Genomic DNA, 15,174 nt, shown 5'->3' on the forward strand with positions numbered 1-15,174 from the left:
CGCCCATTCGAGATATAATTAATAGAGGTGGCGTCGAATGTTGTTTTAAGGTTAACGTTGCTGTCTTTTATTTCATCGTTTTACGCTTTGTTAAATTGTATTTTTTTCTTTAAATTGTCTGAGTCGTTAGATTACTAAGAGATCTTAATTCAGAAGAATAATATAATACCTACACACGATATTATGTTTACCGGCTACGACTTCACTCGGCACGAATTAATACAAACGACTCGAGTGCTCTACGTAATTCGTTAATCTAGAAAAATAAAATCTCTACAGAGCTCCGAGGAAGTTGATACGAGCTAATACCTAAGCAGTGAGAGTGAATCGGTACTGAACAGATCTCCGGTGCATCTGAACTTAGTTAAAAGTTTCGCGGAGATGGTGAGAGCCGCGCCGGAGTGGAACCGTAGCCGTCGTCGTGGCGAGAAGCTCGGAAGTGGTAGAGTGGCGGCGGCGGGCGGTCGTGGAGAGCGGCGCACAAAAGATATCGTCGTAACGAGCTCAATTGATGAACGAACGGAAACGTGTCCAATTAGAAGGAGGCGGCGGGCGCGAGCGGCGCCCCCGCGCGGCCGCCGCATTAACCAGATTAGCGGCCGCGAGCCCGCGCCCGCGCCGCGCGAGGTGTGGCGGCGGCGGAGCGCGGACACCTCGCCGCGACGAAAAAACAAGGCTCGCGGCGCCGCGCCCCGCCCGCGCCCCGCGCCGGGGGCGGGCCGCGCCGCGCCATTGGCCGCGGCGGGAGGGGTGTCGGAGCCGGCGCCGCCGCCGGCCAGTCGTTTGACGCCTGCCGCGCGAGCGGGTGTCGTCACGGAGCGAACGAGTGTCGCCGTCGCAGCGCGAGTGTGACCGCGTGACCGCGAGCCGCCGCCGGCGCGTCATGGACCTTGTATGAGCGGGCGCGAGTGCGACCGCTGGAGCCGACGGGCACGCCGGTCGTGGAGCGCACGCCGTGGATCCCGGGCGGCGCGGGCATGCGCTTCGAGGGCGCGGAGCGGCGCGACGCCGTCGCCTTCCACCCGCTGCTGGCGCCGCGGCCGAGCGACTTCTCGGTGTCGGCGCTGCTGACGGCGGGGGCACTGCCGCCGCCGCCTTACCTGCCGGCCGCGCTGGCCGCTGCCGCCGCGCTGTCCGCGCCCTGTCCGCTGCTCAAGCCGCCGCCGCCGCCGTATGCGCCGCTGCCTCCCGACGACGACGGAGTCGTCGATGACCCTAAAGTCACCCTCGAGGGGAAGGACCTCTGGGAGAAGTTCCACAAGCTCGGCACCGAGATGGTGATCACCAAGAGTGGCAGGTCAGTACGGCCCCGCGGCCACAGCACCGCCGTCGCTCGTCGCCCTGTGATCGTGCCCACTCTGTCGGCCCTTATTCCGTTATTCGTGCTCTGAGTGTTGTGTGTGACCATCATATTTGCCCATAACTCACGTAGTCCGTATAAAACTAGGTAAGTAAACAGCACTAGGCCTTCACATTTGTAAACATAAAGTGTTTCTCGTGACAGCGCGTAGAGTTGTTTATAAGAGAGCTCTACCGAAATATAATCGATTGCTATTCCGATGACAATGTCATTAATTAATACTTACGGTCCAATCCGGTTTAATTTTGAAAACCTGCCAGACGCGTCCACTAAACATTATAATATATGTATTGTACTTATTTGATGTTTCCAACAATAATTACATAAAAACAGAGACTTTTAGAGCTTATAAATAAAAATAAACATAAAAGCAAGTATTAAAATAATACTAAAAATAATCTGACATATTAGGGAACCCTTTAGAATAGAATAAATTATTCATTTTTAACTCAAGAAAAATCTTAAGGAACGGATTTTCTTATGCCTTTAAACACGAGAAACATATTGATAGTTTTATTAAAGTTATGATAAAATCTGTAGAAAATATAGGAAGAGTGTTAATCAAAAGATATTCCTTAAGGAATACCCATAAATATATCCTTTTATCATATGTAGTGCGTTGTAGTGCAGCCTGTGCGCAATAGGCGCATTTTTTCGCTAAAACTACACCCGACGGAACCATTAATTACGACGAAATTGTTTGTTACGAAAACTAAATCCATCGTAACAAAATCGCGATATCCAATCGTATATTCTAAGTGAACACACAAAGAAATAATGACATAATTATACTTTTTATAAATACAATGTAATAATAAAATGATTTCAATAAATTGATTCGTTGAAATTGTTCTTTTTTCAAAACATAAAAGTAAAGTTCGAAAAAAAAATTGCATAATGAAGTATCGTAATTTTAAAGATTAAAATTTATCTGTGAAAAAAGATATAAAGCCTACATGGTGTAAAACTTTTTTTTTGCATCAGATTAGAACATTAATTTTAAATTCGTAGTCATAGTAATTAATAAATAAAGAACTCGAATAACAACATGTAAATAGGTAACTGAATATTTTTAATGATCTAAAAATGTATATTTCTTAAATTAATTTTCCTACTATTGGACCTGTATCGCGACTAATGTGTCAAAACTATTTGATAATTGTAGTAAAATTTGTCATTTAGATAATTAATTATCTTTCATTAAGTTTTAAAAATCTATTTAATTTTTTGAATGTTTTTTTTTTATTAATACAAAAATGTCTGTGACTCAATTGATAAAACGGAATAATTTTACTTTCATAAAATAATATCAAATTTAAGACATACGATATAATATATTTTATACAATAAATATATATAAATAATCTGTCACATACAACAACAACACTTAAGGAATATATAAATTATTTAGTTGTGAACTAATTTTCCACTGTTCCTTTTAACTATTATACCTACTTACTATATAAATACATGGTTCAAGAACTAGGCCTAATTGATGAAATGTTGGCACAATATTAAGTGCTTTCAAATGTAAGGCATTTGCTATTATAATTTTAAAAACAAAAAAAAAACTTCCTCTTTTTTTATTGGAATATTTTTTATAAAGTATTTTATCATTTAATAATTACCTATTTGTAGACAAATTTATTGTGTGTGAAAGTTATCCGTTGGCCATTTTCATCCGTTGATTGAAAAAAAAATCTAATAAAACACAGTTAACATAATTATTATGTTCAAAAGTCAGATTCAATTCAGTTTCAACGACATAAAATTTTCCAAAATATGATATATGGGTTGCATTAGACATTTTAATATTCACTAATATAACATACTAGCGGCCGCCCGGCTTCGCACGGATGGACATAAGTTCTTTTTTTATATTTGTATCTTTTTGTTGCTTTTTTCCGACATGTTTAACAACTGTCGTTCTATTTCGACTTATCTACACAAAAACCTTAGTAAATTATATACCTAAACCTTCCCAATCAATGCCTCTGTTTATTAGTGAAAACCGCATCAAAATCCGTTTAATAGTTTTGGATTTATCGCGATCAGACAGACAGACAGAGAGCATGTAGTGATATTGTTATTTATTTATTTTAATTGTAGAAAAAAAGTTAATGAGACTAACATATACACTAAAAAAAAGTTCGAAGTACATCACTACAAATAAGTAGTTACCACACGTGTTACAAGTAATAAATAATAAGCTAAACCGTAGTATAGACACTAGTCTTGAGAAAAGGTGTTTAAGCGTCATCGCAAAAGACTACGTAATTATAATTATTAAGTAGAATCACATTTAAACAATATTTTATTAAAGTATCCGAGCGAGGGGCGCCAGAAATTTCGAGGGTGACGAACATCAAAGCGCGTGAAATTTTTGAAAAAAGAATAACTGTTCAACGTAATCGGAACTCCTTTGTGATGTGCCAGTTTTTTCCCGCCAAACCCTTTTGAAAACTTTTTCAAAACTTACCTCCTCGAATGTTTCTTGCATTGTACCTTTGGTTTTAATATTTTCTTTTAATTGCCGTCATTGAATAATTTTTGAATTATATAGTATTTTAATGTACTTAAATGATTTAACTTTATAGACTATGAATATAATCTCATAATAGTACCAATATTCCTATTTTTAAATATTAGTAGGTAATGTTGGCGGTAGGTTGGTACGTAGGTTGTCTAATTAAAATTGTGGGTTTGTAAATATTAATTTAAGAGTATTTGTACATACTGACCATGTAAAACTAAATAAAAAAATAATTTTAAAAAACTTTTTATATATATACAAAAATTATAATGATTTTTTTTATTATTATAAACTTATTTCGTGCCGGTTGATTTGATAACTGTATAAATATTGTTTATGGTATGTATTTTGTCAACATACAGATAAAATTGAATGTTACCGTACCAAAAAACTATTAACTAAATAAGTATATCTGAGCGAAGAGCAAATGGACAGACGGTCATACCACTTTGTTTCACTGTAGGTAATGGTTTAATACTTTGAAATTGAACTGTCCTCGACAGTGCAGTTATAAATGAATGAACAAGCAATGATACTTTGTATTGACGTATTCCGGTGTGAAGAGTGAGTGGATCTGATTGGCAGAGATGAAGATCTTAGCTCTCACGATCAACGCATGTAGCGTTAGTAGTTCGCAGACCGTGAGAGCATATGTATATAGGGTATACTAGGTGTTCCAAATAAATTTAATTTAAACTGGCAACTTTCAGAAATTCCATTTTCAAAAAGTTTATATTTGAGTTTTATAGACTCGTCATATATACCGCGAAACAGCTAATACGGGGAATACTTAGTACAGTTGGAGTAGGTGAGTGAGCCAGTGTACAGGCACAAGGGACATAACATCTCAAGGGACATATCCTGAGTGCGGTGATGTAAGGAATTGGGCGATGGTGATAACTTACCATTAGGTGGTCCACATACATCACCGCATACCTGTAACATAAAAAAAAAACTGGATTATCTTGATATAATCTCGTCAAAAAATCTCTTACGAACTGGTAATAGTTGTATATATTTAGGTTAAATTAGGTTAACAGATGGAATAACCCGCTGATATTATTCTATTACCTATTCTATTTAGAAACAGTCATTCACTGTTTCATTTGTTGCAGTATTTAGGATGAGTGACCCAGTGTAATTACAGGCAAACGGAACAGGACATCCTAGATAATGGTCACCTATTACGAAATTTATCTGACTTTTCGTAACAAATAAAAATACATATAAAGATAAGATCTTAGAAATGGGCACGTTCTTATATTGCTTTAAATTATTGAATGAATGAAATACTTGATATTCAATTAATTTGAATGTATTTTGTTTAATTTTAATCAGTATCAAAATCAGTCATTAACTTATCATTCATTCGTCTGTACTTACTAAGTATTTAAAAAAACCTTATCAGACAAATCTGTTCAAATTGGGTTATAGCATAAATAATATCTATTAAAAGTAGGTACCAATCGATTCATAGATGATTATTACTGTTTTTTTTTAAAGTTTTTGTTTATCGAATTTTTTTAAATATCGAATGTGTTACGGTTTTTATCTAAATGTTCGAAATTTAAAAGTCTCTACGGTCGAGATTCAAGTTTTAACTTTGATAACTATTATTTGATAAATATTACTCTTGATATCTATACAGTAGGTATAAATATAAATAATAAAAAATATAAATAAATCCGTCGGAACGAAAAAAAAAGTATCGTTAATGATAAATATATTAAGCTACGCTATGACAAATTAATGGCCTACCTAAATAGTATTACAAAATGGCTGGTTTCTATGTAAATGTAATTCATGTTAAATAATAACATTATAAGGCTATCTTAATGACTGGAAAATATATTTTAACAATAAAGTAATTACATAAACAGCCCACTACTGGTCAAATATTTGGACTTACTGTTAGTACCAGGATAGAGTTCTATCCGGTCAAAACTTATGAATGTGATATGGTTGTAACTGATAATGGAAAATCATTCACATAACTGCTCTGTGGAATTAAGCTTATGTCTATATATATCTTGTATATTGTATTTCAACAGGTATTATTTAAGGACTTTGCGGTATGTATTTGTATAAAACAATGAAATTCATTTCGAGTCTGGATTAGTATCTGAGGTTATTTGTACTAAGATATTTTAATTTTACCACTGAACCATATCGCCTTAATATTCAAACTATTCACATACAAATTTAAATTAAAAATATATATATAATTTTAATGTTTATGTTCATATCAATTAATGAACTAATCTATTCTTATCAAAACCAGGACAATCATATTTACACTTAAAAAAATAAAACTAATATAAAATAAAAAGTTAAATGTTTATGCTCTAAATGGTGTTCAATATGTGTTAAATATGTGATACATATTTGTTAACTTATTGTGACAAGGTACGCAAATTACCCGTTAATTTGCAACAACACACGATAAATCTTAAGTTAGCCTTATCTTGAAAACATTTAATTTCATTGTATATATAGCAAAACTAGAATAGAATAGAACTCCAGTTTGGTGTTGAAATTTTAATTAGAACCCAACGGATTTGCCTGTTTATCAAATTATAGACCTAACCTGTATTGTTACACAGTTAAGTTGGTACTGAGTAATCAGCTCTACAAACCTTCTAACTTAACCGATACTTAATTAGGACTTTAAACTCCCTTTAATCAATAACCGCTGATTATGTTAAGTTTAAAAAAGTTCTTTGAACTCAACTTATCTTATAAACTTTTATGTCAATGAACCTACTATATCTAAGATTATATATGTATATTATATAGCAATAAAAAACGCCATATAAACTTATCATAATGTTTGTAGGCTTTAATGTTATTTATATTGAGATAAAAAATATGATCAAAAAATGCAAATACATATAATTATATACATGTATATTATTATTAGTCATGTATTATTATTTCATCGAGTTATTAATAGTGATAATAGATGAAGTTTGACCAATAGTAGGTACCTTTCAATAATAGTATTTATCATATATTTCATTTCCTAAAAAGTAAGTAATGCCACCAGTTAACTTTATTATGTCAGAAAATCACAATGATTTGTCAAAAAGAGATGCACAAATATTTTCCTCAATCTGATAAACGGTGCGCATGCGCATTGAAAACGTGTCAGAGAAATAATTATTATATAATACTAACTGTGCCCGCTAACTTGTACGTGTTTAAACTTAGCAACAAACATACCTATTATTGTAGCCTATGCTATTCCTTATCATATCAGTTATCAGCCAGTGAGAGTCCCGTCAAAATCGGTCCAGCCGTTCCAGAGATTAGCCGGAACAAACAGACAGACAGACAAAAATTGTTAAAAAATGTTATTCTGGTAAAGGTACCGTGCACTCATGCATATACATTGAGTCAAACGTCAAACTGGCTATTTTTATATTACAAACAGATACTCCAATTTTATTATATGTATAGTATGTAAGATGATTATGATTTAATAGAAACTTAATGCAAAGATTAAGACTCGGCTTACATAAAATATACTTTAAATGATTGCATTTAAAGTATTATATATTTAAAAGAATTAAAATTAACAATTGAATAGAGAATCATTATATATTCATGTTCTTAGTAAACATACGATAACTCCTCTTTCAACGGTAAATCATTAAAAGTATAAAAAAACAGTGTACATACGACTCTTTAAAATTGGATTCAAGAATTTTAATTTAGGCACTTATATGTCTAATTTAATTTAATAAGAAATATCCGTTTAAACTATGTTGGTTTGCTCTATATACATATTTGCCTATACATATAGTAGATATATCTCTGGTCGTAAATTAATTCAAGTTATTGAAAATAAATTTAATAATTCAAATTATCTAAGGGTTTTTCTACATAAAAAAAATATATAACATCATATAAAAATAGGCACTGTATTTAATATCCTTGTCGATATAAATAAAAAAAAAACCACAAGTCAATAAATGAGATTATTTCTTCCATTTTACTCACCATATAAAGAAACATAGAGTAAAAATATTATTCTTTATCTGTTCTCAAACCGTAAACCGCTTTAATAATAGTTTGTTTACCTTGTATGTATTTAACAAAGATACCTAACACTTATTATGTATTGTAACGTCTGTTTTATTAATAACTAACAATTCTGATAAGGGCCGTAAACTATTCATTAATGATATCATGTCAGGCTTTATAATGGACAGCAAGCAAATATTTAATATTGTGTCTAATTGATGACAAAATGGCGCGTCAGAATGACATTGACGTTTATTTGTATTAAGAACGTTGTAGTTTTTTATTACCAAAACCGCCTCCAGTAATGCTTCGAAGGAAACGGCTGTAAAATTAGCGTTCTTCTTTATATGTTTGTTTTTTTTTTTTCGTTCAATATTGAAGCCATTTTCGGTTAATTTTATTGCATTAAATTCCACAATAGTGTCTATGAAAAGATTAAAAGAATTTATTCCATTTTATATCGTGGCTGTTACACACGTGTACTGTTATAGAAATTGATGATGTTTGTTGATACTTTTATTTAAAAAAAAAAATTCTATACAAAACTTTAAACTAATTTCCAAAGGGAAAAATATAAAGAAATATTTTTAGGAATATATTTTAAGCAATACAGTATACATACATATTATTTTTAAGACACAGATTTACATTCAAGTGCCTGTACATTTACCATTTAACAAGCAGTTTAAATAGTTACCATTTTAACTAAACGTAAAGCACTATTTCGAAATGACAAATCTACCGACACAGACAACAAATTTAGTAGGTTACTTTTGCATTAAAACCTCCTTAATAAGCTCAATCTCTGTAAATGCCACTGTCGGATTCCATTTTTAAATTAACTTTTGTAGTACACATTAAGTAATATACAAGTCCTACTATTGGGCTGATATCTCGACTAATAAAGAAGGATTGGAACAGCACGTTTTTCAGTGTGGATTGATTGATGAAAGTTTAGTTATAAAACATATGAGTTGTAGCATGTTTAGGAGGGATCTTCATTCAACTTTAACGCAACAATTCACTGAGTTCGGAATCATAAATCACACGCATAACATAGCCTACCAAGATTGTTTTGCAAAAAAATCCCGATGAAAAAAATATAAAGCAATCAAATTAATATTCCTTTGATCCAAATTGTATGCACCCGATGTATAATTGTAAAACAATTTACGTCAAAACTACAGATAATATTTACACACGAGGTTAACAAAACGAGTTTATCGAGTACCTCAAATTAAAGACAACGTTGAAACCTATAGGGCTATGTGCAGAAAATTACAGGGCAGAAATTATTTCATGCAATATGCCAATAAAATTACGCTATTAAAGTAATCGTTTATTGGGGGCTAGAATCGCGTTTGTAGAGAAACGGACTGCCAACATCGATCATTTAATCGATTTTTAAATTGGATTCATGAGCGATTAACGGTAATTTGATAGAGCTGTTTAATTAACCCAGTGATGTACTTTGTATACGATGGAGTTTCACTTTTACGTTGAAATTTTCGAATCTTATTGGAATTTTTGTTCCAATATTTTAATACATTTTTAAAGAAGCTGAACGATAATCTAATTGGAATGACATTCCCGGTTCTCAATTCATCTAAACTAAACATAAAATAGTGGAAACTTTTAACCGAATATAATTCTTTTTTTTTTATTTCAGCGTTTAGTTTTTTTTTTAAATCCACACTAGTATTGTTACGCCAAAACGTTCTGTCTCATTCTGCTTAGTTCCACTCAGGCAGAAGTAATTTCGACCGGCCACACGACGGCCATCTTGTGGGCGCGGCCTGTAAGGCGATCTGTAAACAAACTTCAGTGCATCGTTAATATAGATCGATTTGAAACTTTTCAATTTGTGTCGATTAGAGATCAGCGAACAGACAAATGACGATAATTAATTGTTTCTTTGAAAAAAAAAGCGAATGTTTTCATCGAAATGTTTTCCAGCTAAGATGTAAGTGTTAGATTGATTGTATATTAACTGCCAGCTTTTTTATCATCAAAATAATATTCCTCTGATCAGTGGAATAAGGCACCAAATTTAGAAGAAGCAAATACCAAAAGATCACTTGTCTAAATATGAATAACTTTTATCGATGAGGGGTAGGTATATGTACTTGTGTTGAAAAGCGCGTAAAACTATTAGTTAGTCCTGCGACTTCTTTCTTTCCAGTGTGATTTGCTTTCAGAGTTAATAAAAGGGCACTGTGTTTTGCTCACATACTTATGAACAAAAATATACCCTGCATTGGCCAATATCATCATCGCTAGGTTTAAATCGTTTGTAAATCTGCCACAACCAAATCAGAGCACAATAACATCCAAGTCCCAAATCTTTTCAAGAGAAAACGCTGTTCTTAGCACAATAAACCGTAACTACCCAACTTTGAGGTATTTATCTAATCTGGCAACATTAAACGTCTCGTCACCAAGTGAGCGCTATTCTTACACTGAGACTAATTACAAATCCTTCCCGCGCCGAGATAGCTACCTACTTGTATGAAGTTAGATAGCTAACTACTTGTATTAAGTTAGATAGCTACCTACTTGTATTAAGTTAGACTTGTAGAAGAACAAAGCAAGACGGAATGCTCGCGTTCCCGCAAAATGTCCAAGAGTGTTCAAGGCGTTTAATTAATGGCATACCAGAATCTTGCTTGCGTATACGTAGCTAACTTTGATCGTATACTTGCAAGAAGCATACACAAAATTCATTTTATAAATATATCTATGTATTCTATCTTATATTATATATCTATTTAAACATAAAAAATATTAGGTACTCATTCCTAGATGATAGGTAGATACATAAAATAATAGCAAACGAGTGAGCTTCTGGTCGATTTCGGTAGAAGCAGCTATCGTTAGATAAACCTGTAATTAATATTTATTGTAAGCTTTTATTAAGTTAAATATGATTAAATGCATTTTGTTAAGAATTTCTTAGTTTAAGTTGTTTATTACAAACAAACAAAAACCGCGATTTTAAATCGGAATCAAAATCTGCTTTTTTCATGTTTTCGAAATACATCATATAAAGAGAATTACTCAAAGCATATAGGCCACCTAATGGTAAGTGGTCAACATCACTCATTAACAATGAAGCTGTAAGAAATATTAACTATTCCTTACATCGTCAATGTGCCACCAACTTTGGCAACTGAGATGTTATATCCCTTGTGCCTGTTGTTACACTGGTTCACTCACCCTTCAAACCGGAACACAATAATGCTGAGTACTGTTATTTGGCGGTAGAATAACTGATGAGTGGGTGGTACCTACCCAGACGGGCTTGTACAAAGCCCTAACACCAAGAAATTATCTATCTTTTGAACACGAGAAAATAATCCACTACAAGAGTTACTCCTTAATAATATTTAGAAGTACATCAGTTCTTAATTTAATTGCCATTATTGTATCTATTGTCTACATAATTAATTGTAATTTATATTAATATATTTATTACGCTAACAATGTCCTTATTAAATGCTCACATGATAATATGTGATATATGTTACCTATATGATAGCACGTTCGCAGATTTGTATGTTCCGTAATGGCGGTACTCGTCAATATACGAAATACAGATTAAAAATATTTTTTTTTTCTGAATGACAAATACACAAATATATTTATCGAATAAAAAAAAATTAAGGGAACATAAATTTGAAAACAGAACTTTTTTTTGACGTTGAATCTTTTTTATATATCGATGGCACTGGAAACGTCCTGTACAGCCAGTTTTTAATCTATCTCAATTAACAATCAGCTTTACTTCGCCTACGTCAGATTTTCTGTCATAAAGATAAAATCTAAGAAGTGTAAAGAGCAAAACAGAATGCGTAACGTGTCTGCGATTAATTAATTACTTCTCAACATGCCATCATCTTACAAATTGATGTAATTACTGATATAGATACACATCTAGAACATTCTTAGGTCATGAAATCCGTGGATGTGCAAACTTTGTAATTAAAATTGTTTTATTGAAAAACAAAATCTACTATTCCGTGTTGTTAATAGTTACTTATTTTGCTTATGTTATTACAGTAGTCTGTGATAGGTTATAAGGAAATGCAAACACCATAAAGGTTATTTAAGATTTTATTCCTGTGCTAACATATTCGAGAACGTTCCAGAAGTAAGTGAAGGATGTCAATCAAAAAAGGAAAAAACGTATACTGCCAAGGAGTATTATTTAAGACCTAATTATTAAGCACTGACAGAATAGATATTTTGTAAGACCTAATTCATATTTTTTTCGCCTCATGACATTGTGTTTATACAGACAGCTCTAATAGTCTGGAGTTTGATTACCGGGGCTCAAAAATTACTTAAGTCTAATCGCTCGTTAGATGTCTTGGGGTATCTCTCCTATCAAACAATGTCAGGGATATACCGTCGAGAATCTCATCGACAGCATTGAAGATTACTGATTAAATAACATTACCTCAATTATTAAATTAACCATCTATTTGTTAATTGTTACTTAATTTTACAATTTCTGAAATATCTGAATATTTTGAATGCTCATTGGCTGATAATCGATGACGCAAAATTCGACCAATGAGCGTTGAATATTAATCTAGATGATTAAGTCTGATATCCACCAGAAACGGGCTAGTAGTATCACGTGTTTATTGCTAAATAATCATTATAATCAGTCTGTATCAGTCCATTGCTGGATATAGATCTCCAAGGCGAGTCACTAAGTCATATCTTCTTGTCAACTTTCAATACAATCATTCTAGAACAATCTAGAAACTTCTTGTCACTATTATGCTTAGTTCCCACTTGTAACATAGTTCAAGAATTTAATGTGAAATTTTCGCATTAATAACTGTCAAAGATTTTAAGCTGCATTACAAAAACCGTTTCAGTGACAGCACTGCACCGCGAAATCTCTAACGAGACATGCCATATGGACTAATAACCGATAAATAGATATAATTAAACACCTACTGCAGATAATTATTAGTATTAGTTTCTCTATGCGTGAAGATTACTACGTGTAATGGATTTTCGCCCTTATTACAAATCACTTATAACCATTTTGCCTTCATTGTAGAATTGCGTTGTTTATGACGTGTTATAAAATTACTCCGGCGGTCTATTGGACCGTGATTATTAAAAACTTTTTGCTTAGTTTCAAAGAAATATTATTTATTCGTTTTACTGGCAACACGCGAACGATATGGTGATGCATTTCAACAGGAGCTTGCTTATAATCATTACGAATTATCATAAACGCGTAAAAGTGTGGAAAGTTGTTAATGTATGCAAATCGTGAATTTTTCGTTTTATTGTTTAAACCTCTTTTGTTTTTTTTTTAATTTAAATTAGGAAGTATAGGCTTCGTTTTAAGCCGCCTTATTAAATTTGAAAAAGATTTTTCTATAATTTTCTATCTGCTATTTGGACTCGCTATTTAGACCAGCCTTTCAAAGATCAATCTCACTTAGATTTATAGCCTTATTGTTCCCGTCAATACTTTCACGGCTTGTGACTTCATAAAAGGTGTTTCGTTTAGCTCATTTCATGTGTAAAATTATTTCAATAAAACCTTATTTGTTTCATCAATAATTGAATCGAATAACGATTAAAAACAACATTTATTTTAAAAATAAATTTTATCAGATAACAAAGGAATATAGAACGTTAATTAAATTTACATTTTATATTGTTTAAAATAAAACATTCATATGCCTTATTGAGATTGTTTTATTACGCACCGTTTTATGTAGTTGCTTGTGTTTTTTTTATAGATATGAGCGTATAGGGTAGACGTTAGGTTTCGAGGTAATGTCGCTGAAGGAAAACGTCAATAAACGTATGAATAAAAAATGTATATTTTGAATATTCATGCATCATTTTTAATTTTCGATTTAAGTTACATAGTTCTATCATCTAGAAAACTTGCGTTCTAAATTCGATTTTTTTCTTTAACTACCTAATAATAATTAGATAAATAATTAATTATACAAAAAATATATACAACCCATTACCAATCAATATACTTAGACGTTGAGATGCAAATCTATTACAATATTATTTTAAAAACTATGGAGTAAGTAGTCATTCCAAATATGATTATAAATTGTTCAGTTGATATATATAGCGTTTAATTTTTTGAAAATATTAGACAATACTGGGTTTACGATACACAAGCAAAATATAACTAGGCTATAGCTATTTAATACAGTACATCCATTGTCTTCTTGTGTGGTCGAAGCGTTTGGCTATGAAATAATGGAAGCGCCTGACACATAAACCATCTATTAGAAACAATACCACATAATTCATAACTACAACATAATATACTTTAAAAAAGTCTTGATATAACGTATACTCCATACTCATATTCCATATCCAAGCAAAAATACTTAGTATTGTTGTATTCTGGTTGTAAGGGTGAGTGGGTCAGTGTAAATTTCCAAGATAGATATCATGTTGGGTGATCGTTGGGTTTATTCTTTTTTTTAATTGACTATCTGATATATATACATAAAACTGATACCAGAAGAGTCAGTATGTTCGGAAACATTTTTTGCATTTAACATAGTTATATATACGGAGCTTCCCTTGGCAATTTCATCCGCTTTTATATTACAGATGTAACGTGAACAAATATATTAATACAATACATACAAAAAGCATCGTTGACTCAAAAACATTACAGATTATATTTATTTTTTAAACATAAGCTTTTTATATACTCAACTTACTTACCTACTTATCAGAGTATCAATTACGTATCTCCAAATCCCTGTAGAGTGTTACGGAACCCCGAATTAGAGGGGGGAATACAATCGCAATGAACAAATTCACGGATAATTTGACATAGAATAAAAATAATAATAGAAATGGCTTACAATTTTAATAGCAACTCAGGTAATTTTTACTAATATACTAAATGATTCTATGTTATATGTCACTATATGAAATACCCTTTTTTAATATATAATAATTAAGCTGGTAATTAAGTCTTATGGTATAGTGTAACTACAGGCACAAGGGACATTACATCTTAGTTCCAAGATGGCGGATTGGCGGTCTAAGGAATGGTTTCTCACACCATTGTTTAAGGGTAGTAACCTTCATGTGTCTTGTTCGTCTGTCAGCCAACTTATTTTATAAGAATTGACGATTTATTGTTTTTAATTATTATAATAAAAAAGTAGTATTTTGCAGATACGAGTTAGCTGTCACAAAATGGTCCCACGGATAAACAAACTCTCGAATTAAT

The 15,174-nt window shown here is 32.7% G+C and overlaps 1 protein-coding gene across 11 annotated transcripts in view; it reads left to right on the plus strand.

Annotated features, from left to right (window-relative positions):
• The first annotated feature begins 761 nt into the window (after positions 1–761).
• Positions 762–15,174, plus strand: part of LOC124532829 (optomotor-blind protein-like) — a 112,466-nt gene continuing 98,053 nt past the window's right edge. For 5 of the 11 annotated variants that reach the window (XM_047107922.1, XM_047107928.1, XM_047107919.1 and 2 more), the window contains exon 1: positions 763–1,297. In XM_047107922.1, coding sequence (XP_046963878.1) covers positions 978–1,297 — 320 coding nt within the window. In that variant the 5' untranslated portion in view covers positions 763–977. Of the gene's footprint in view, positions 1,298–15,174 lie in introns of all 11 variants that reach the window. The other 6 variants (XM_047107920.1, XM_047107923.1, XM_047107924.1 and 3 more) reach the window with 3 other exon arrangements.

The sequence above is a fragment of the Vanessa cardui genome, chromosome 10 (assembly GCF_905220365.1).
Source record: "Vanessa cardui chromosome 10, ilVanCard2.1, whole genome shotgun sequence".
NCBI classification, from domain to species: Eukaryota; Metazoa; Arthropoda; class Insecta; order Lepidoptera; family Nymphalidae; genus Vanessa; species Vanessa cardui.